This window comes from Fistularia commersonii, chromosome 34 (genome assembly GCF_037954325.1).
Source record: "Fistularia commersonii isolate RoL2024-O1a breed Wild chromosome 34, RoL_Fcom_v1.0, whole genome shotgun sequence".
Taxonomy (NCBI): domain Eukaryota; kingdom Metazoa; phylum Chordata; class Actinopteri; order Syngnathiformes; family Fistulariidae; genus Fistularia; species Fistularia commersonii.
Genome location: NC_141317.1, coordinates 8725471 through 8749286, shown reverse-complemented (window position 1 = coordinate 8749286; position 23816 = coordinate 8725471). Strand labels below are relative to the sequence as shown.

Sequence of the window (23816 nt, the reverse complement as noted above, 5' to 3'; positions counted from 1 at the left end):
GAAAGGTTATAATAACCTGTGTAGCGCAGGAAGAGCCAGAGAATGACTTAACCAGGTGGCTCTCCAGCGTCAGGCACGTTCCGGTTTCTCGGTTTTCAGTGCTTTATGGAATGACTCAGTCCCGGTGCGGGAATAATAACAACTACGTGCGACCGTCTTACGCGTCATGTGGTTGCGTCGTTGCGGCGCGATGTGACTGTCAGCTCTCCAATGTACCGCCTTACGCGTCACTCTAATTTTGGCAGGATTTCCGTATTTGAAAACTGCCATGTTATTTTCATTGGATTAGACCTGACTGACTAATGCGTCTGAAAAGCGTTTTGTATGCAGATACGGGCTCAAGCTACTGTTTTATAGCAATGAAGAGAAATCCATGGTTAGTCAGAGTTAATGAGGCTAAGCCGGGAGCAGCAGCGTCCCGTCCCACGGCCAATGAATTGTGCCGAATCGCATCGGTGCTAAATAAATATTACCGTTTCTTTTTGAAAAAATGTTTTTGTTTTTTCAATTTCTGTTTATTTTTAATTTTTCTTTAGATAAATTGGTGACTGCCTGATATTGTGGTCTAACCTGCAATAATAGCATAACTCAGAATAACCTCTCAGTTCAATTGTCATTTAATTGTATCATCTACATTTCTGATGAAAATTTTAGTATAGTATCTATAATAATAATATATATTTTACGAATCAAAAAAATATTATGTAATTTTATTTTAATTTAATTTTATTATAAAAATTATAATTTCTATTTATATATTTTATTTTATAAAATAAGATATAACATTTAAGTAATAAATAACATTTTCTAATATATAATATAATACATATTATATATATAAAAAAGTAATGTAATTTTATTTTAATTTTTTTATAAAAATTATAATTTTTATTTATATATTTTATTTTATAAAATAAGATATAACATTTAAGTAATACATAACATTTTCTAATATATAATATAATACATATATATAATATAACATATTAAATGTAATTATAACATAGATATGAATTATTTCGCTTGGATTGACCCTGACGTAACTAATATTTTGTAACGATAAATGAAATTATGTTGACGGAATAATTCATGAGGCTGAACGGTTATTATTTTGAGCTCTCTACGAGTCTGCCCCTTTTTTTTTTTTCCCATCCGTGCCCACAGACGTGCACGAGTGCGCACTTGTGCCCACGCAGTCCCATCACAGTGGGGTGGCCGTGACGCACCGGGAAAATGTAGAATTCACATTAACAAACTTTGGGCAACGCAACTCTGCCGGAGCAGGGTGGATAACTCGACAGCGGCGAGTTTATCGATCAAAAATGCATTTTTAGATACGCGCGAGGAAGAGGAGGGTTATTCGATATTTTTCGACCGACCCCAAAGATCCATTTCTCACCCAAAATAACCGTTTCTCCTTGCATGAAACCCCAGAGGTTGAATTCAAAAAGGTAACACGACGAGCGGCGCGAGCATCAAATTTACAGGAATTCATACGGCTCGCGTTTTATCCGTCGAAAAATGAAGCGAGATGTTTTATTTGCGGCTGAACTTTCCGGGCTTTCCGTTCCGATGAGTCCCCTTCTCTTATTTCACCCCCCCTCCGATCCTCCTCTCACCAGGCATCTGGGCATCGACCTCGTGCCGAGGAAAGAGTTCGAGATGGTGGATCCGGATCAGATCAGCGTGTCGGAGCTGTACAAACTGGTAGGTTGCCGGGGACGACGGCTGAACCCCTTCGCTCCACGGGGCAGAGACTCATCCCTTGAATTCTTAAAAGCGATAAATTAAACAAGCGACGGGTTTGAATTATAGAAACGCGCGCATTTCTCGAGGAATGTACACAATGTATCCGCGGCCCCGAAAACCTCCGCACGTCGCCGACTCGCCGTCATTTGAGCCGCTCTTCAACGTACACCGGTGCATCGTGGGATGCGTAGGGATGTGTGAATGTACTGATTATCAAACCATCCATAAAAAGGTGACTCACGAGAGGGAGCGCGATTCGACAGCCTCATGCGACCTGTTCTTTATGCTTATTTTACCGCCATACCGAGTGTGTCCCGCTTTTCCCGCGAGCACGTGACTCTCGCAGGCATGATTGCCAGCTAGTTATGCAGACGTAATGCAAAGTGACAGGTTAGGCTACATACGAATGAAAATTTCATGAGTGTGTTTTGAAGAAAAAGAAAAAAAAAAGAAAAGAAAAAGGACATGTTCCAGCCGTGGCCGGAGAGAGACTATTTTAATAAGAACGCGTCTGGTATCGACGTCGTGGTATCATGATATCTCGTCTGCTGTTGGAGCTTCGCACCGCATGTTCGCCGCTGAGAGATCGGCCAAAACTCTCCGACAACCTTGACGTCTCTCCGCCGCATTCCAGAGATTTACATGTCCACCAGAAGACCTTCTGTCCAAAACAGTGGCCTGCGTCCTCCTCGCCAAATCAAATCTACCGACTCTGCGTGTCTCTGGCAGGAACCGGAGTCCTTGGTCTCTCCTTGGATAAAGGGGGGTGGAGGACTTCTCTTAGGCAGCTAGGCAGAGAGGTGTGTGTGTGTGTGTGTGTGTGTGTGTGTGTGTGTGTGTGTGTGTGTGTGGGCGATGCCGGCTTTGTCCTCCTCTCTCCCACATGCCGCTTCATCCGGGTTTCTTTTTCCGCCGCAGTTACAGTAGCGTAGCCACTCGGCAACGTACGTAGGTGAAATTTTTTGAAAGCGTCACTCGGGGCAGGGAGTGTGTGTTTGAACTTGTTAAGTCTGTTCGGTTCTTTGTGGAAAATGTTGGATCGACCTCTGAAAACCTTCTCTTGTATTTTGCTTTCTTTGCAGCACGTATCCAGCAGACACTGTGGTCAGCAAAGCACAAACCAGGTACTCCCTTCAAAGCTGTTTGTATAAGAAATCATCACATTGTTTTGCCCCTCCATCCCGCTACGATGTTATTTTTGCAAAAATTTCGGATCGAAAAAGTCCAGGCCCCCGGAGGTTAACCCGAGATTAGTAACACACTTATGTCTGTGCTAAGCTATTGTTAGCAGCAAGCTGTTTGGTGTTTTGGAGCGAGACACGAAACCCGTAACTGCTCGCCAGACGCCATTCGCACATGACGGCTTGAACGCAGAGGCCTAACAGTTCATCTGAAGGAAAAGAAAATATAAAAATGTGTTACTTTTCCTCCGATTGGAAAAAAGAAAAAAGAAATGTTCATTTAGTTGCGTGTGAAAATAAGCTATATTCAAGTGATTGATATGGTCATAGCTCACCTGCAGAGGCAACGTCTAACCTAATGGGGTTTTAGCACTGTGTCAATATTATCAATAAAAATGGCACGATATATCATTACACAATGTGTGCATGCATATGAAGGTAAAGACATATCGGTTTGATTGTTTATTTATTACGATATTTATTTATTTATTCATGTACCCATTTGTTTGTTTACCTATGTATCTACTTAATTTTATTGATTTATTTGTTCCTTTTCATTTATTTGTTTATGTATGTATCTACCTAATTTCACTGATTTAGTTATCCATCTATATGTTTATTTGTTTATTTATGTATCTACCTAATTTTATTGATCATTTATTTATCCATCTACCTATTTATTTGTTTATTTATGTATCTACCTAATTTTATAGATTTATATATTTAAGCTATCTACCTATCTATTTGTTTATGTATGTATCTACCTAATTTTATTGATTTATTTCTCCATCTATACATTTATTTGTTTATTTATGTATCTACCTAATTTTATTGATTATTGATTTATCCATCTACCCATTTATTTGTTTATTTATGTATCTACCTAATTTTATAGATTTACTTATTTAAGCTATCTACCTATCTATTTGTTTATGTATGTATCTACCTAATTTTATTGATTTATTTATTTATCCAGCAGCGAAGGAGTATTAGTTTGTTAATATGAAGAGCTGGATAAAAAAGATCATTTGAAGAACTCAGTTTGCTCTGTTAAAGTAATACAGACCCTCTCAAGTTGACTTTATTTGTAAATTCGATGGGACTGCGATCTGTTTAGGAGTGACAGACAGTAAATAAATGCTTCATTACTTTCTCAATACAGTTGAATTCATTTAGATTTCAATTGAATTCAATCGCTTTTAATCTCTCATCTGCCACATGACTGTTGTAATTGTTACCGACTTTATAAAGGCAGGAAACTCAAGTCATTGCATTCATACCTGAGAATCATTTATTACAGCTTCCATATTCAGGGCCATTTGTTTTAGTTTTATTTTTCTGTTTCGATTCTTATTGGGGGGCAAATCTCAGATCTAATTTTAACTCTATTTCTTTTATAATTAGTAGTTTTTTGTAGGTAACTCACCTTTCTATTTTAATATGCATAGGCTCTGCCTTTTTTTTTTAAATGTTGCATGTCTGTTTTTTTTCCGGTCTTTTTTTCAGAATTAAACGGCCAAAGTCTGACATAGAAAAGACATTTAACCCCCCCAAAAAAAAAAAAAAAAAAAAAAAATTGATTGAAAGAAATATATATCTAAAAAATGATATGTCTTGTTGTTTACGGTGTTGTTGGAGTGGAGAGTGTGACAAGCGTAAATATTCAGATTATGTGTTTAATCCTCATGTTGCGTACCAGAAAAGGGACATGATACAAAATTTGATTTCTTAGCTGAGATTGCCAAAGCGTGTTCCCAGCTGCAGGACCCTGCTGGAAGCTGCCGCAGAAACCTCCACCTCCATGCGGGGCTTTTACTGCGTTCGTTCACGTTTCCTGAATTTAGTTGACTGCACGTCAAACCTTACGGAATAGCGAACATCACAATGATTTGCTGATCTGTCAGCCTCCACGCAGAGCAGCATGTGCCGCGCTCGGGCTTGTTTCCGGCGCGGCCCATTTCGGTCAGTCATTTTCTTTCTCGGTTCCCAGGGTGACAGCACGAGACAGCGCCATGGTGACGGTTGCCGTGTCCCCGTGTTGCACCACCTCTTCATCAATCTGAAGAGCTTTACTTACAACAGCATCAGCGAAGATGCGGACGTCTTTTTCTCCCTGTACGACACCCGTGAGGCCAAACAGATCAGGTAGGCGGAGGAGTCTCACGCTCCGTCTCACCTGAAAGGACACACCGTGACGGACGGACGCGACGGCGCGAACGCCAGACGCTATCTGTGTCCGGCGGATCGACCCCGGCGCTCGGTCAGCGGCAGCCACTCACCAAACTGTGAACTTTGCTTCCCTTGCAGTGAGAAATTCATGGTGAAGCTGAATAAGAACGGAGGACCAAAGAACCCGGAGAAAGTTGACCGCCTGTGCGCTCTCTTCACGGTAACGTCCCGTCGGACACGGACGTTCGGCGTCTCGGCTGTTATTAAAAAAAAAAAAACACACCGTCGATGCCGTTCTTTCCCTTCAGGACCTGAGCAGTAAAGACTTAAAGAGAGACCTGTACATCGTGGCGCACGTAATAAGAACCGGTAAATAGAATATTTGATTTTTACTCCCACGAAGGGGAAATCGGTGTTTCCGCGTATTTTAAATACCCGCATCTGTGCACGCAGGTCGCATGTTGCTGAACGACTCCAAGAAAGGCCCGCCCCACGTGCAGTACAGGCGACCGTACGGCTGCGCTGTTCTCGCCATGAGCGACGTCTTTCACACCATCACCGACCTCAAAGAGGAGAAGGACTTTGTCCTGAAAGTTTACACGTGAGTGTAAAAGGAGCGCAGCGGCTCGTTTTTCTTGACTATACTGGAAAAAAAAAAAAAAATCCAAAATGCGGTCATTTCCAGACTCTTGAGCGCACCTGAATATAAGCCGCACCGGCTAAAAATATCTAAATAAATAAAAATATATGTGTTCGTATTTTTATTTCTATTTCTTATTCTCCCTTTTTCTCTTATTTTTTACTGTTTATACAATTAGATTTTTCTACTATTATTTATTATTGTTAAATTTTTCTTGTAACTCTGGCACAACAATTTCCTTCGGGATAAATAAAGTTGTTCTTGTTCTTATTCTTATTCTTATATAGGCCGCACCTGTATATAAGCCGCAGGTGTCCACGTTGTAACATGAAATATTTACACACAAACATTTTTTTAATTAATGTTTTAATTAAATACAAACATCCACAAATACATACTGGAAATAAGAAAGCGCCTCTGCTGCGACTCTCAAATATCAGTCTGTATCTGCGTGCACTTTATATTTCATACCTCATAGTTTTAATGAAATAGTGCCCTTGACTGCTTGCTTGCGCTTGATTATTATTACTATATTGTTAATTTCCTGACACTGTGGGATTGTGAGAAACGTCTTCTCGGTTCCTCTGTATGTCCAGTACAAGCGGAGAAATGTGAATTGAATTTTGAAACCCTTTTTTTTTGAACGGTGGCTGTAACGCAGCTAATGAAAAAGATGAATATTAAATAATGTATTAATCCATCCATCTTCTATCTCCACTTTGTGGTCAACCAACCGATCGCTAACTTGGTCTTCCTCCTTTGCACTAAAGCCATTAGTTGTCTTCTTCGGTGTTGAAATTGAAAAGCCTCAGCATTTCACGACGAGGCTAATTGTTTTAGCGGTATGAAGCTAGTTAGCCCCCCAAAAATCCATTAACTAGCCTCATTGTTGTTTAAGCTGCGGTGTTCGAAGCGTGTGGAAAAAATTAGCGGCTTCTAGTCCGGAAATGACAGTATGCAGTATATTTAGCGACGCGTGACAGTTGTTTGGCTAATCTCGATGCTGCAATGACTGAGTTTTGATTAGGAGAACCTGGACGGAGAACTGATTCGTAATGTTAGTCAGCGAGAAGGACAAACAAACCTGGAATTGTCGCTCATGGTGGTCATTTCACAGGAAAGAGCAGGGTGAGGACAACATTCCCTGATGTAGGTTCTCACCAAAGAGGCTGCTGAGGCACGCTGGTGAGGCAGGAGAACCGCCTGCCTCACTTGGTGGCGGCTGTTTTATGATCGCTCAGGACCACAGAAAAAGGGACCACACAGTTATTGACCAAAAAACACTGTACATATTTTTCAATGTAGTTCATATAAAAAATGTTTTTAAACATTTTAATGGCAACGTACAGAGAGACAGTGATGTGGTCTTAGTGCAGAGCGTGCCTGTAAGCAGCCGTCATCTACATTGAGGCTCGACAGTCCGCTGCCTCACCGCATGTCTCTTCTCAGTATCTGGAATGGTAAATGTGAAAATCCAGCCATTTTGAATAAAAAACTGAATCCAAAACAGGTGAAGTTAAATGAAAAATACTTTTATGGTGCAAATCACCGACAAACATAAGAATGTCATTCTTTTTTTTCAATTGACATTTTTTTTCTTTCCAAGATTGGCAAGTGAGGCACGGCCTCTCCTGCCTCCCCTGACCACACGTCACTGCTTCAGAAATATACGTGAATGAAAAAATGACACAATATCGCTTTACGACGCAGGAGAGACAAACCCTCGGCAGCCGCGAAGCGATTTGAAACACCCAACCGGATCGCGTACTTGGAGCCGACACTTGCTATGTCTCGAGCGGAATGATAATAATAATCATAAGCATTCTTGAGCTAACCGCACAACTTGTGTGAAATGAAGATTTCTAGAACGGGGAAAGCTGTCGTTTGTTTTTGTTTTTGTTTTTTTTTGATGGCTCCACCGCAGTAAAGAGCTCTTCCTTTTAAAAAGCAAGCAGTGATTCAGTGCTGAGCTGCCTCCAAACTGTCGGTTCTTGTAAGGCTCCAGTCTGTGCAGTTCCCCATGCCTTTCCCAGGGGCCTACAGGCCCACAGTAATGAAAAAGGCTGGTAGAGAGCTGGCTGTCAGATTTGCTTAGCGTGCTATGCATTTGGGCTAATGTGCTGCTTGATAGCAACTCCCCCTGCTGCTACCTTTTCTCCAGGAGGAAATCAGCTCTGGGACACATGCTGTTGGTGAATTCCCCCGTGCACGGGATTCTTCCCCACCCATCTGGGCGCGCTAATGGCCGAGTTTCTGCCCGGCCTACCTTCTCGTTTTGTCTTCCAGATGCAACAACGAGAACGAGTGGTATCAGGTGCACGAGAACATCATTCGCAAGTCCAACACAAAGTACTCGGCTCCCAGCACCAATTATGGTAAATATAGCGCAAATCTGTTTTATTGTCTCCGCAGAGTTAAGTTAACCGAATCGTCTCGTTTATGGAATAAGTCGGCGGTCACTGCAGGTCAAGCTGTTGAATTCGAAAAAGAAAAAAAAAAAATTCCAGCATCCATTCAAACAGATGCCGAGCGGCAGAACGGCCTGGCCAGCTCGGTAATTCAATCTAACGTTGAAACAATATTTCCAGATAAGTGGGGGGGGGGGGGTTAGGGTTAGGAGGAGGAAGGAGGGATTCACACACTTGGGAGATGAGTTATTGTAAAGGAAATCCAGGCCAAAAAATACAAAACAATCAAATAATGTATTCCATTTTGCACTAAAATCCAACCAGATTTTATCCATTATGTCATAAAAACATAACAATTAAAATTGCTTATCATTATGCAAGTGTCTCTGCAAAAGTGTGTGTGTGTGTGTGTGTGTGTGCCCCGCAGTCCCGTTCGCTGGCAGGTGGGAGGGTAATTTGAGAGCTTTTCCATGTACAAGGGAGAAATTTGCCTCAGAGGCCTTTCAAAGCGCCGCATTAATTTCTCGTCCTTCTTTACGTTTTGGCATCGATTAGAATTAAACCTTTTGCAATTTCAGGCCAGGCGGCGCTAAGACTCTTTGCTCGGCTTTCTATTTTTGGGACTCTCTGGCCGAGGGCCCTCCGGTCACAATCCCCCACCCTGCGCCTTTATCATGTAGCTCATGCTAAGGAAGTTAGCATTTCTAACAGTCCCCCGCTGGTCAGGATTGGAGGATCTTATTCTGATTTTTTTTGTGAGAAAGCAAACCGGCCAATACTTTTGTAACTTAAAGAGCAATTTTCAAGGCGCTCCTTTAGCGGATTCAGGAGTTACGTCATTTCAGCTTTCCTGTCTGCAGAGTTAGCTCGGTATTTTTCCATGTTTGCAAGGACACAATAGCACAGAAGGTGCAGTTATAACCGACACCCGGGCAGAGAACAAAGTAATCACCTTCTCATAGGCTCCTCTTATGACAAGCCGATTCGGGTCATTTATCACGCAGGCATCTTCTTTTGCTCTGTAATTTTGATAACTGACATGACTCACACACATCTATCACGTCCACCTTTGTGCATTTGTACAATGTACAATGTACACTCTGTTTATGTTCCTATGCATGGTGATGTTTTGGTCGTCTGTTCTCAGCCTTGTTTTGTTTTTTATTCTGTTGTCAATTCCTACCCTTGGTGTTGCTGTTGGTCAGGGTAAAGGGTTGAGGGTTAGTTTAAGGGTTAGGGTTAAGGGTTAAAGGTTAAGGGTTAGAGGTTAGGGTTAAGGGTTAAGGATTAAGGGTTAGAGTTAAGGGTAAGCGTAAGGGTAAAGGGTTAGGGTTAGGGTTAAGGGTTAGGTTTAGGGTTGGGCTTAAGGGTTAGGGTTAAGGGTTAAAGGTTAAGGGTTAAGGGTTAGGGCTGAGGGTTAGGGTTAAGGGTTAGGGTTAGGGTTAGGGTTATGGTTAGGGTTAGAGTTAAGGGTTAGGGTTAAGGGTTAAGGATTAAGGGTAAGAGTTAACGGTAAGCGTTAGGGTTCAGGGTTAGGGTCAAGGGTTAAGGCTTAGGATTAAGGGTAAGGGTTAGGGTTAAAGGTTAGGGTTAAGGGTTAGGGTTAGGGTGTAGGGTGAAGGGTTAGGGTTAAGGTTTAGGGTTAAGGGTTAGGGTTAGAGTTAAGGGTTAGGGTTAGAGTTAAGGGTTAGGGTTAAGGGTTAAAGGTAAGAGTTAGGGTTAAGCATTAGGGTTAAGGGTTAAGGGTTAAGGATTAAGGGTTAGAGTTGAGATTAAGCGTTAGGGTTAGGGTTAAGGGTTAGGGCTGTCTATTTATTTGTGGATGTCTTTTGCAATCTTTTGTCTTTTAATTGTCTCTCTTATATTCATATTTATTGATACTACAACTGTGTTGCCGCTGTAAGAATTGCCCCTATGGGGATAGATAGAATTGTTCTTGTCTTATCTTATCTTATCTTATCTTATCTTATCTCATCTCATCTCATCTCATCTCATCTCATCTCATCTCATCTCATCTCATCTCATCTCATCTTTTTTTTTCCTTTTCCCTCTCTCAACCCGTCCTCTCCATCTCCCGGCTCTGATCACTTCCCTGGCTCTCCTCCTCGACCACATTTTAATTTCTATAAATCCCTCCCCTCCTCCTTTTCCTTTTGCTCTTGTTCTTTCCATTTCCCTTCCTCCACACCTCCTTACTTGCCCTTTACCTGATAACCCTCTCCCTCCCGCCCTCCCTCACACACTCCAAGGCCTCATCATTTCCCTGCAGCTGCTGAGGGGTGAACTGGAGCAGATCAGACGGGAGAATCAGGCCGTGTTCAACCGGGCTTTGGCACTCACGCGCAAACTGGGCTTCCCAGATGTCATCCTGCCAGGTGAGGACGGGGACGGCGGTGGGCGGCGGTGGCTTACGACAGATTCGGCGAGGAGGCGGAGACCAGAGGCCAGATGGCTTGGAGGAATTTTAGAAAGCGGAAGGTCACCGGTTTGGGGTGAAGAGGAGGAAGATGACAGGAAAGAGGAATACTTTAAGAAAACAAGGACTGGATTTGACTTTGCCTAAGCAAGAGGGATTTAGGTTCAAATCCTCCGGATCTCTTTTTACATTTTCTCCCATTTCCCCTCGCCGCTTCACTCCAGCTCGTCCATCCGCGTCCGTCGACCTCGACTCCCGACCGACGTCAGATGGTATCGGCTCCGGCTCGTCACGGGCCCTTTGCGCGTCGTCAGCGGTACGCCAAACGGACGGAGATTCGACGCGAGGGAACGGATCGGCGTTCTAGATTCCGAAGTGCGGAGGTCTCGGCGAATTCCATCGTCCAGCGTCGCTCAGCTCGTTTTCTTCCCGCGTCCCCCTCCGCTTTCCGGTTATACCGACAAAACCTCCCAGTATCGCTCCTTGTGACTCACGTCCCCAAGGAAATTACTCGGATATAAATAACCGTCATCTGATTTTATAAATAACCGCAATATATTTTTCGACCATTGCCTCGGATATTTCTTCCGAGGAGCGCCGACCTCACAGGAGGCGCAGAGGCGGTCGCGAGAATCAGCGGGGTCGTCCGTCATCCTGCACGTCTTAGCGGCCCCTCTGCAGAGGCTTAATTTAAGTTGACCACTCACCGTTGGTCTGCGGAGGAGAGGATGACATGTTTATTATAAGTTATTAGTGTCAACAAGGCAGGGGATATGTTTGTCATCCTACTCTGGGAGTTTGGAGATGTCTTTGACCCGCTGCTGTCAAACTCCGAGCTGCTGTGAGGGCGATGAGACATGAAACTTCATCAGCACTTGGAATTTAAAGGCAAACGGCCGTATGATGCCTTTATATATCGTGATTTTTTTGAGAGTACCTGATCCGAATGTGAAAACACTCTGAGGAGGCGAGGCGTTTTAAGGGGTTTATTTCTAAAGAAGCGAGCAGATGACTGTGCTGGATCCAGATCGACTCCAGAGTCTCCGGATCGAGGAACTTGTGAGGAAAGGCGAAACGTAGAATTCCGGACTCGGAGATGAAGATCCGCCATGAAGGGATGAGTGGAATCCAGGAAAATGAGTCCACGTGGATCCCGTCATTGAGGGAGCTAACGGTCGCGCGTCTCTTGATGTCGCCCTGTGATCGACCAGGGCGAACCCCGCTCATAATGAAAGAACCCAAATATCAGACACGGAGCTTTGACTTTTCATTTCGTGCAATTATGAACGTATGAAATGAACACGAAACGCTTGCGTGCTCCTTGAATTGTCAACGCGGAGACGGATCAGGGCGGAGCTGAACCTTTAAATTGGTGTTTTCCCGCACGGATTGTGTTGGACGCTTGTTGCATTTCTCGACACGGATGCGTTTCTGCTTTTTCCAGGCGATACCCGCAACGACCTCTATCTGACATTGGAACGTGGGGAGTTTGAGAGGGGCGGCAAGAGCGTCCAGAAGAACATTGAGGTCACGCTCTACGTCCTCTACGCTGACGGCGACACGCTTAAAGTATGGCCGCGTTTTAAAATGATTAATCCCGCAGTGTTTTACGGTATACGTTTACAAACAAAAAAACGTTTGCTTCCAGGACTGCATCAGCTTGGGCAGCGGGGAGCCCAACACCAACGAATACCGTTCCTTCGTCCTGTACCACAACAACAGCCCTCGCTGGAGCGAGATGGTCAAGCTTCCCATTCCCATAGATCGCTTCAGAGGTTCTCACCTACGCTTTGAGTTCAGACACTGCTCCAGTGAGTCAACAACACGAGCGCGCCTGTACGCCGGGACGTACTGTCACACGAGTCGGGTTTGTTCAGCGTGACATTGTGGACCGCCTTCTTTCAGCGAAAGATAAAGGGGAGAAGAAGCTATTCGGTTTCGCCTTCACGCCCCTGATGAGAGAAGACGGGACCACGTTGTCGGACGAGAGCCACGAGCTGTACGTCTACAAGGTACGAACCGGCCAACGTGGACGCAGATTTTTCCGTTTCCGAGAGCCACATCGTAACGGTAACAGTACAAACGTAACTAAACGTAATCCAATGTTATGTATAATAAATGTAACGCCGCCTTGATGTTAAATGTGTTACTCGATGTTTACTAGTTGCTGGATTTGATATTGTCAGGTTAAAAAACCCGCATTGCTCCAGTGATCAATGATCAAACTATCCAAGCGAATAAAGAAAAATGTCATTTTATAGCAATATCAATTTGTTGTTTTACTCCGGCATTCTTAGCTCCGTGTTTGGTGTCAAAAATATTGTTACTCTTTTACAACAAACACTAGATCAAAACACAAAAGACGCACAGTTTTTTCTCCTCGAAGCACAAACATGTAGTCGCCTTCCCATCTTTCTTGAAACAGCCTTCCATCCGCATCGACTTTTCTCTTCGTGGACTTTATATTTCTCAATTCCACGTGTTGAAAATGGCATCGATGTGGATACACTGCGATCTAATGGCAGGACGTCACTAACATAATTTGCATGAATTGTGGAAAACGTAGTTTATGGTCAATGCACGTACTTATTCTAAAGCAATCAGACCTTTTAAAACATTCTCGTGGGCCACCTTTGGCCCGCGGGCCCTGAGTTTGACTTTTGACCCGTCAATTTGACGAGTGTCCCAGTTTTGCCAGCGTTGGTTAACGGTTAGCTGTGAGCGCGCTCTCAGCGGTGAACCCTGTTTTCACACTGACCGTCTTTTTTTTTTTTTTGTCCTTTCTCTAACACGTGTAGCCAACGTGCGAAAATGAGTAGGCCCAAATCACCTTGATAACAACGTGTAAACACGGGCTAGTGTCAGACTCCCGCTCGCACATTAACCCCCTTTTACTCTTAAATAATGAAAAAAAAGAATAAACATATAAAAATAAAAATCCAGAGATTTTTTAAACCCGAATGTTTAACATGCATGAATTAACTTGCTAGCTCAATAATCAATATACCAAAGATGTATTTTCTTTATTTTTTGAATATATTTGTAAAATATATATTATATATTAAATATATATATATATAAATATATATAATATTTATATATTTTTTTTATAATTTTTTTAATAAATTTTATAAATTTTTTATAAATTTCATAAATCCGTACAGTTGTTTAAGGATATACGATCAAGTACTGCAAGATGCCAGACTTGCTGACAGTTTTCTATGATTTATTTTCCCTTTTCACGTGCACGTAACGCTCCAGTGTGATGAAAACGCCACCTTCAGTAACCAAGGGCTCTACCTGAGCCTGCCGTGCTGCAAGGAGGACTTCAACAGCTGCCCCAACCTGCCCACGAACTTGCCTTTCCAGAGGAGCCCCAAAGAGACCTTCTGGGTTTCCACGATCCTCTGCTCCACCAAACTCACACAAAATGGTAATCTTACATTTTTTTTAACAATAATATCTAACTTCCTGTTCTATCTTAAGGATGCCCCATGTGGAGACCACAACATAAAAGCTGATTGTCAGCAGATTGCAATAAAATCAACTATAATGTTGCAAGAAAGTATATCATTTGAGCATACTTTTTTTTTGTTATTCATATTTTTAAAAGAAATGACCTGAAATGTCCAATTGATTCCATTGAAATGAATCATACGATTTCTACTGATAACCTAAAATTACCAAAACATTTGCGTGAAATTATCCGAAATGTGTCCAATTCCGATATCATTAAAAAATAGTCTGCCTTTTTGTCGCAAAGGATTCATCTTTAGAATTTCGATATGCCTGCTTAGCGAGTGTACTTCTGTTGGTGCGAGTTCTAATAAAACCATATTTCCCCCTTTTTGCCCCGTCCAGTGGACCTACTGGCCCTCCTGAACTGGAAGGCCCATCCGGACCGGGTGTTGGACATCCTGGGCCGATTACGTCAGATCAGCGGGGAGGAGATCGTCAAGGTCGGCCTCGTCGGACGCAATAACGGTTTTTAATGGCACGCGTTAACTTTACACCCAAAGTGCCCTTGACTCCCCCCCACATTGTGAAGCGATTCTGTTATTTAGATAAACATTAAATCCCCCGATTAGGATCTTTAGAAAAGAAAAAGGCTATTCTGTCCATGGTATAATTGGACTTTTTAAATCCTTGAGTTATTCAGATGCAGTGTATTTTCCACAATATTTCCCTTCGGTGCAGCGATTAGCCCTCAGACACTCGGTTCAATCCCGAAAGTGGAGACTCTTCGATGTCCAGATGTGGGAACGAATCAGTGAATGTTTTGTGTCTCTAAACGACGATGAAATAATCTAAATGAAAGAGGATTTCTCAAGGTAGATCCCTTTCTTCTTGCAGTTCTTGCGAGATGTCCTGGATACCCTCTTCTGCCTGTTGGACGACAACACCGACAAATATGGACCGCTGGTTTTTCAGTCGCTGGTAGGAAAATAAACACACTAGATCTGAATGACGTTTATTTATTTTTTCCTCTACCAGTTTAACAAACCCGTGTCCTTGTGTGTGTGTGTGTGTGTGTGTGTGTGAAGGTGTTCATCATCAACCTGCTCAGGGACAGCCGATTCTATCACTTCAGACCCGTAATGGACTCCTACATCCAAAACCACTTTGCCGGCGCCTTGGCTTACAAGTATAGCGCAACTACCCAGCTCTGCTTAACCCGTTTGACAAAGCAACACATCCGATATTAACGCTCTGACTTCAAACTGTGCCCGCAGGGAGCTGATCCGATGTCTGAAGTGGTACATGGACCGCTCGGCCGAGGTCGTCCGACAAGATCACATCCAGGAAGCCATGAGGGTGAGACGGCTCTGTTTACGGTTTCCCTGGATCGTGGACGGAGAACCCGTGAAGATTTCAGCTGACCGTTTGTCAAAAATCCTCTTCAGGCCCTGGAGTACCTGTTCAAATTTATCGTCCAGTCTCGTATCCTGTACTCGAGAGCGACGTGTGGGATGGAGGAGGAGCAGTTCAGAGCGAGCATCCAAGAGCTCTTTCAGTCCATCCGCTTCGTCCTGAGCCTGGACAGCCGCAGCTCCGAGAACCTGGTCTTCACGCAGGTCGGATGGAGAGCCCACCTCCATCGCCCGCTTGGCATTCTGCTCTATTTTTGCTTTACGCATTTCCATCGTTGTGGCCGCTCAACCCTCATAGTTTTGCATTTACGTTTCATTGATTCTATTTTCTTCTGTTTTTGTTGATCTGTCTTCCTCTTTAATTTGTGGCACTCGTTCTTTTTCATACTTTTGATTGATCCTCCGACCCCCCCCCTGTTGTTACCCCTTCCTTGGTTTGACCTTGGACAGTTTAGAGGTGTGAGCAGCTGCATGCCTCTCAGCTGTAACGCTCCAGGGCTTTCACCTATCTCCGTAAGTCACAGCACCTCAACGTGTCGGTTCCACAAATCAAAAGTCGCCTTTTGATTTGATTTGCACTCTATTATTATGATCACCGTATTTTTTGCACTATGAGGAGCACTTAAAAATCCTAAAAATGATCTCAAAAATCAGCAAAAATGCGCCTTATGTGTGAATTCTTGTTCCGCTCACTGACCTCCGACCAATTTTACGATGCATAAAAATCCGTCGAAATGTTTTCCTGCGATGTTGGTGAGCGACGAAACGGCTCCGCCTGATCGATTGTCGGACGTCGTGTTAAAATCGGTCCTCGGTTGAATATGGGTCGCAACGTCAGACAACGTCAGATAACTTATTACGTAGCGCTGGAATACGACGTTGTCCAAACCTTACACGAACTTCAAGTGTCCTCTATCCCTGGCAAACCAATCAGAGAGCGGTACGCTTACCTCCGGTACGTATTGTGCTTCAACATAATATTACTGTACATTTGTGTGTATGAGGACCCCAAAAACCTGTTAGAAAGATGCTTATGAGGCGAAATTTAAACTCAAGGCTATCAGTCACGCAACAGATCACGCGAAAGAATTCAACACGAATGAGTCAATGGTACGGAAGTGGAGGAAGTAAAGAAAACTTAACAGAGTTTCTGACAGAGATGAATAAAGTTCGACCGAACTGACTGTTTTGTTTCGCTTTATATACCGTACGTTTTATCACTGCTAGTGTGTCGAAGTGTTCTTGAGCAAGACACCTCTAACTGCTCGTGGTTCATCCATGATGGGTTCAACGCAGAGAGTGAATTTCCCCAGGAGGGATTAATGAAAGTACAAATTATTATTTTTCTATTGCGCCTCATGGTCTGCAAAATACAGTATTTCTTAAAATCAATTTCCCGTCACCGCCGGATTGTGAGAAACGTCTTCTGGATTCCTCTGAATGCCCGGTACATGCGGAGAAATTGACAATAAAGATGACTTTGACTTTGACTCAACGACAGGACTGACCTTTAAGAGAGAATCCTTCACGGCTGCGGAAACTACATCGTGCGCCCGCATTAGCATCATTTTGCTGTCAGCCTCGCACTTTTGATTGCGCTCCCCCATTTCAACCGAAATAATAATTCTCTCTCGCTTCTCCTTCCCCGCTCAGGCGGCGCTGTTGAACAGTTTCCCGGACATTTTTGACGAGCTGCTGCAGATGTTCACCGTGCAGGAAGTGGCCGAATACGTCAGGGGCACCCTGGGTAGCATGCCCAGCACGGTGGACATCGGCCAGTCTATGGACGTCGTCAAACTCCAGTCCATCGCCCGTACGGTCGAGAGCCGCCTGTTTTTCTTCCCGGGTGAGACGCGTAAAGCCGAGCGTCTCCGTCTTTTTCCCTCTGTTTCCGCCTCCCATCACCGTTTTGCGCCGCTTTCCCCAGAGTCTCGAAGTATCCTGCTACCGGTGGTCCTGCATCACATCCACCTGCACCTGCGCCAGCAGAGGGAGCTGCTAATCTGCTCCGGGATCCTCGGGAGCATCTTCTCCATCATAAAGACCAGCTCGATGGTATCAGACGCGACCGTCGTCGAGAAACGCGCGACGATCCCACGCGATATCGAAACGGCACCGCGGAAATTCAAGCGGAAATCGTATTTGCACGGGAGTTGTCGACCTGGCATTTTCTTGTGGGTTCCCAGGAGTCCTCTGTGCAGGAGGAGGTGGAGATGATGGTGGAGAGCCTCCTGGACGTGCTGCTGCAGACCCTTCTGTCCATCATGAGCAAGTCGCACTCGGTGGAAACGTCCCGGGGACAACGCTGCCCCCAGTGTACCGCCGAGATAACGGTAAGCTCTCGCCCGTCAAACGTCCGGGAAGGAGCGAAGTCGATATTTCAGCCGGTCGACGGTTTCAAATCCGTCTATCCGTATTCTTCTTCCAGGGGGAGTACGTTTCCTGTCTCCTCTCGCTGCTTCGACAGATGACCGAGATTCACTTTCACCATCTGCTCAACAACTTCCACAGCAAGGAGGAGCTGAAGGTGGGAGCGCGCGGAGGGTTCAACTTTGAAATCGGTCATAAAACCGCACGTGATCTGATACGGCGCGTGTCTCCCCGCAGGAGTTTCTCTTAAAGATCTTCTGTGTTTTTCGCAATCTGATGAAACTGACGATCTTCCCCCGAGACTGGAGCGTCATGAGACTTCTGACGAGTCAGTGAGTCCCCGTTTCTGTCTTGCAGCCTTTGTCCCGGTGACGGTAAGGGAATACAGCCAGCCGTTAGATCAGACTAACCCCGCTCTGAAGGTGACGCTCGTGTTGCGGATATCTTCATCTATTTTTGGCAGCCGCCTTGTTTCGCAAGCTGACGGCGTGATGTTTGCTGTGCTTTCTGCAGTATCATCGTAGTGACAACACAGTTTCTGTCGCCGGCGCTGCACAAGAACTTCTCGGAGGCGGATTTCGATTTCAAGGTGGGCGTCTCGCAGAGGTGGTTAGTGACGGACGGCGAGGTGACAAAATGCATCATGCGCTCCCACACGGACACTTGTTTTCTTTTTTTTTCCGTCCGTTTCCCTACGGTAGGTGTGGAATTCGTTTTTCAGCCTCACCGTGTTGTACATCAACCAGCCCAGTCTGCAGCTGGAGGCGCTCGGCCCGACCAAGAGAAAGAAAGTGCTCGACAAGTGAGGGATTCTAAATCGTTTTCGAATATTACTTCATCGTCAAGCGATTTAATTTTCCCTCTTCTCGCTGCAGATACGGAGATATGAGAGTGATGATGGCGTATGAGCTTTTCAGCATGTGGCAAAAACTAGGTGAGTCATCATCCTCGGCGCAGAAATCTCCCCCGGCATCCGATCAGATAGGCCTCCCTCTTTCCCCCCGAACCCCGATTCGCTCCCGAGGTCCTCGTGAGCGCCTCTCGTGCGAACGTAAAGAGCTTCGCAGCGACCGGGCGCGAAAGCACGTCGAGACCGTTTACGCACGAGTGAAATCCGTGTCGACGTGTGTTACCCAGGTGACAACAAACCCCACTTCATCCCCGGAATGATGGGTCCCTTCCTGGGGGTCACCCTGGTCCCTCAAACCGAAGTGCGGAATATAATGATCCCGATTTTTCACGACATGATGGACTGGGAGCAGAGGAAAAACGGCAACTTCAAACAGGTCAACTTCGTCGGTTACGAGGCGGAAAAACGCGTTCCCGCGTGTTCGCGGCTGACGGTGCTTTGCGTGCAGGTGGAGGCAGAGCTGATGGACAAGCTGGACAGCATGGTGTCCGACGGGAAAGGCGACGACAACCACAGAGAACTATTCAGCCTTTTGTAAGCATCCGACCCGCGCTTATTGTCGCTCGCCGACCGACGCTCAGATCGATGTAGCTCGTTAGATTCCCTCTAACGCCGGTGTCTTTGTTTGGCCGCAGGACCCAGCTATTTGGTCCTTATCCGAGGTGAGCTGTCCCGTATTGCTTTCGCGATTCACAAAACCAAGAGGCATTTTAATTCACATCTATTAACATCCATTTGGCGGCGTATTCTCTGCGCAGCCTACTGGAGAAAATAGAACAGGAGACCTGGAGAGAGACGGGGATCTCATTCGTAACGTCCGTCACCAGGCTTGTTGAACGATTACTTGATTACAGGTAATTGCAGATTAAAATTGCCGACAATTATTTGGCATTATTTAATGAGCAGAATGAACACCGTGGATTTGTTACATTCAGGGACTGCATGAAAGGAGACGAGATGGAAAACAAGAAAACGGGGGGTTCGGTCAACCTAATGGTGAGGCGTGCACGACTGCGGGTTTCGGATACGTTTGTGAGTATTTCTACGCATCACTTTGGATGTTCTATCCAACCCACCCGCAGAACTTCTACAAATCAGAGGTCAACAAGGAGGACATGTATATCCGTTACATCCACAAGCTGTGTGACCTGCATCTCCAAGCAGAGGACTTCACAGGTCAGAGATAGTTGAGTCATGGTTAGATGCTTTACAACTTTTTTATATGTGGGGAAACTAGAACCACAACAGATGCGTGTCGTAAAATATCATATAATCTGATCGTTTTAGTTGTACGCGCCTCGGATCGAGTGAACGCACTGGTAAGACTCGGACGATGCTAACTGTTTTAAAAGCAGCTACAACACACAGCTAGTTTCTTTGGTTCACTTTTTCCCCGCGACTAGTATTTAGCGGCCCAACTCTAGTATGCCAGTGTGCCAAGGGTTGAATAAATATGTATGTATATATAAGATAAGATAAACTTTATTGATCCCCATAGGGGACATTCTTTTGTCACGGCGTTGTTACAGTTGTAGTGTAAAAAATAAATATGAATATAGATATTAATACAGGCTAGAAAATGGACAGCAGGGAGAACAACAGCAACAACAACATCAGTAAAGTAAGGACAAAGAAAACTAAACAACAATTTAAATAGAGTGACAGCAGCAACGACAAGAATAAATGAAATAATCAAAAAATAGATATGAATTATTATATTGGCATACATTTGAAAAAGGGCGGCACGGTGGCACAGCGGTTAGCGCTTCGATTCCGACAAGGGGGACCTTTGGAGTTTGCATGTTCCGCCCGTGTCTGCAAGGGTTTCTCTTCGGGTTCTCCGGTTTCCACCCAAAAACATGCAGCAGGTTAATTGGAAAAACATTGGAAAATTGCCCCAAATGAGTGAATGAGTGAGTGAATGGTTCTTTGTCTATGTATGATTGACATGTCCAGGGTGTAAACTGGACCCTGAGTGCAGGACAAGCGGCAGAAGATGGATGGATGGACATACAGGACTGTCTGTGAAAATTGTGATAAAGGTCTTCTATCTTCTGTAATGCAATTACAAAAACAAAAATGTCATACATTCTGGATTCATTACAAATCAACTGAAGTATTGCAAGCCTTTTATTATTTTAATGTTGCTGATTATGGCTTACATCCTAAGAAAACTCAAAAATCCTATCTCAAAATATTAGAATATCATGAAAAAGTATTTTTTGTTTTTTTAATTACATTAGAAGATGAAGAATTTTATCACAATTTTCAAATTTTCTGAGACAGTCCTGTACGTGAAAGATTCAAAGTGTTTATTGTCACATGTACAGTGTAGAAACATGTTTCCCTGTACAGTGAAATTCCTATTTTGCTGTCAGCAGTGCATTTAAATATGTACTGATAGGATGAGTATAAACATTATTAAAAATAGAAAAGAAAGAGATTTGTGTTTGTGTACGTGACCCTGTGATCGACCGGTTGCAGGAAAAGCAGTCGACATAATGAATGAATGACTGAATGAACGATATTGTCTCCATTCATGAAAACTGAATCAAATGCGTACCAACCGTTTTACGGACATTTCCAGAACCGGCAGCCGTTAAGGTTAATCACGGCTGAGTGTTTTAACGACAATAACGATTGTAATGCGTGACTGATTGCGTAAGCAGTGACCACAACTGTGCAGGTGATCTCTGAACTCCTGGCTGCCACCATAATATTTGGCGACTCGCGTTTCTCTCTGGCTCTGCATCGCGTCGCGCACCATCTGCTCCCGAAGCCGGGCTCCAGAATGTCTCGAAGCTACGACCTCATCATCCCGACCACACCGCGCAAAATGTCCCAACAGCTGTAGCCCGGCGCGACGGCGCGATTGAAATTGAGAATAAATATATGAAGTATTGGTTTTGATGGGTTTGTACCTGCGTTTCATTGGCGACAGAGGCGGCATTCACGCTGCTGCTCTACTGGGAGCTGCTGCAGTGGGAGGACCGGCCCCTGAGGGATTTCCTCCACTACCCCTGTCAGAGTGAGTGGCAGCGCAAGGAAAATCTGAGTCGGAAAATTCTGCACTACTTCAACAAGGGCAAGGCGAGTCATTTTTATTTATTTATTTATTTTTTATTAATTTTATTACAACATTTCCTGACAGCGTCCACTATTTCTGGACTTCCATCATCGACCCAAACTGTAATGTAGCCGGAGCTGGAGTGAATATTGGATTAACGCGATGGGGACATTACCGGGTTTCAGTCGCTTAACGGGAGATTAAATCGATAGAAGTCACACCGCAGACGGCTGTCTTGTGAATTTTTTGGGGGGGACGCACTGGCTCCGCGACACACCCCGAGCTGTTTTTGCAGAGCGTGAGCAGAACACACACTCGCCGTATTATTAATATGGAGCCTGTTTTAGCCTAATCCCATCATTCTTAAAACACAGACTTGGACTTTCTGTACCAACACGTTCGGTTACTTTTGCCTTCCCAACGCAGCTTAAAACAGATGTTTCCAAAAGCGTCGACTATTATTCAATACAGTCATAATGAAATATGACCGCGATTGTTTTCCCACCTCAATGTGGTCCATAGTAGCGGCCCTGGCTCTAATTTCATTTTCATTACATCTCATTATTTGTATATGAAAGCCTTTCTGGAGCAGTGAGAATCAACAACAGAACAAATGCAATAATTATTATTATTATTATTATTATTATTTCGGCACGTACTTCATCTCAGGTCCCGGACGGAGTCTCCTGTTCTGAATCATAACGTAAATATCACGATGCACCGTCCGTCTAAACATGGAGTCATTGTCCCGACTGTGATAATAAGGAAGAACCAGATGGGATCTGCTTCCTCGCGTCGCTCCTCCCTGGCTGATATTCTTCCACAAAATTAAATTATTTGAGCGGCGTCGGTGCTTGGGAGAGAACAAAGCTCTTTGGGCTCAGGGAGCAGCAGAAGCAGCGCTCGTATTTCCTCCGGCGTCTCCCGGTGTTCTTTTGTTAAAAAAAAAAAAAAAAAAAAAAAAAAAAAAAGATTTTCTCCTCTGCTTTTCCAAAGTATGAAGAATCGTTAGGAAATGTTTTTGCTGCAAAAACTGCACGATGATGAACCCAGACTCTTAATGAGTGAGCGGAAATTCTCTGCTGACTTCGACAATCTCCGCTCTCCACGTCCCTTTTTCTCAAAAGGGAGACTTTTGGATATGATGCGATGTGGAAACGGGCAGCTCATGTATCACATCTAATTCCAGTAATTATGGATCCGGTGGTAGTTTTGACACTAATGAGGTTGAAAAGATTTCGCCGTGCGCTTGTGACAGATCGCTGCTTTATAATTGCGAGCCTGCCAGGTGTCACGGGGACCGGGAACAGACAGTGACCTGCAGAGACAGCGGCTCAGCAGTCAGCCAGATATTAGGTTGTAATTTGAGAGGAGACGGCGTGGTATCGGGGCCGGCGACTTCCAAAGCATCAGCTAGCGCTAATGATGGGAGCTACGCCGCGCATTGAGACAATATTGAAAAACTGCACCGGACAGCTCGGGAATGATTAAAATAACGCAAAGTAAACTCGCACAATGTGATTTCCAAGGGTGACCTCGAACTCACGAGGTGTGAGAAGGTCCCTGGCTGCATCTCTGGATGGAGTTTGCATGTTCTCCCCGTGTCTGCGCGGGTTTCCACCTCCTAAATCGCCCAGACGTGTGAATGTGGTGAACGGTTGACTCGCCCAGTGACAGCCGGGATGGGCTCGAGAACCCGTGAACGCAGGGAAAGACGGTATAGATTAAGAATGAATGACTTCCCCCTTATTATTTCCAGCTAACAAAACACATTGTCATGCGCCGCATCCCGGAAGCTCCGCTATTACTTCAGTTAAATATTTGATATGTAAGGCGCACTTTGAGTGCGTCTGACGGAAGCTGACCTTTTCATCGTTCCCATCAGGAGAATTCGGTGTTAAAAAAAAAAAAAAAAAATCACGCGTGCACGTTCGAACCCAGAAGCAACGTTGCCGGGAGAAAGGAAAGAAAGAAATTCTGATTTATTGTTGTGGGATGGGTCTGTCTGCAGCCGTCCGATGCAGTATGTTCCACT

At 44.4% G+C, this 23816-nt stretch overlaps 1 protein-coding gene across 5 annotated transcripts in view; it reads left to right on the top strand.

The window, feature by feature from the left end:
• LOC147214489 (dedicator of cytokinesis protein 3-like) overlaps positions 1–23816 on the top strand; it is a 52204-nt gene that overhangs the window by 13195 nt on the left and 15193 nt on the right. For all 5 annotated transcript variants that reach the window (XR_015104398.1, XM_086142058.1, XM_086142057.1 and 2 more), the window contains exons 7-38: positions 1623–1707; positions 2832–2873; positions 4921–5075; positions 5238–5319; positions 5408–5468; positions 5553–5700; positions 8026–8114; positions 10397–10522; positions 12008–12132; positions 12212–12374; positions 12469–12575; positions 13825–13996; positions 14425–14522; positions 14917–15000; positions 15108–15208; positions 15297–15378; positions 15468–15638; positions 17088–17280; positions 17362–17489; positions 17621–17767; positions 17863–17961; positions 18042–18136; positions 18318–18393; positions 18506–18606; positions 18680–18738; positions 18942–19090; positions 19163–19248; positions 19350–19376; positions 19473–19568; positions 19650–19710; positions 19797–19890; positions 21656–21804. Coding sequence is in view for 4 of the 5 variants with exons in the window: in XM_086142058.1 (XP_085998184.1) it covers positions 1623–1707; positions 2832–2873; positions 4921–5075; positions 5238–5319; positions 5408–5468; positions 5553–5700; positions 8026–8114; positions 10397–10522; positions 12008–12132; positions 12212–12374; positions 12469–12575; positions 13825–13996; positions 14425–14522; positions 14917–15000; positions 15108–15208; positions 15297–15378; positions 15468–15638; positions 17088–17280; positions 17362–17489; positions 17621–17767; positions 17863–17961; positions 18042–18136; positions 18318–18393; positions 18506–18606; positions 18680–18738; positions 18942–19090; positions 19163–19248; positions 19350–19376; positions 19473–19568; positions 19650–19710; positions 19797–19890; positions 21656–21804 (3451 nt within the window). In the remaining variant the exon portion in view is untranslated. The remainder of the gene's footprint in view (positions 1–1622; positions 1708–2831; positions 2874–4920; positions 5076–5237; positions 5320–5407; positions 5469–5552; positions 5701–8025; positions 8115–10396; positions 10523–12007; positions 12133–12211; positions 12375–12468; positions 12576–13824; positions 13997–14424; positions 14523–14916; positions 15001–15107; positions 15209–15296; positions 15379–15467; positions 15639–17087; positions 17281–17361; positions 17490–17620; positions 17768–17862; positions 17962–18041; positions 18137–18317; positions 18394–18505; positions 18607–18679; positions 18739–18941; positions 19091–19162; positions 19249–19349; positions 19377–19472; positions 19569–19649; positions 19711–19796; positions 19891–21655; positions 21805–23816) is intronic.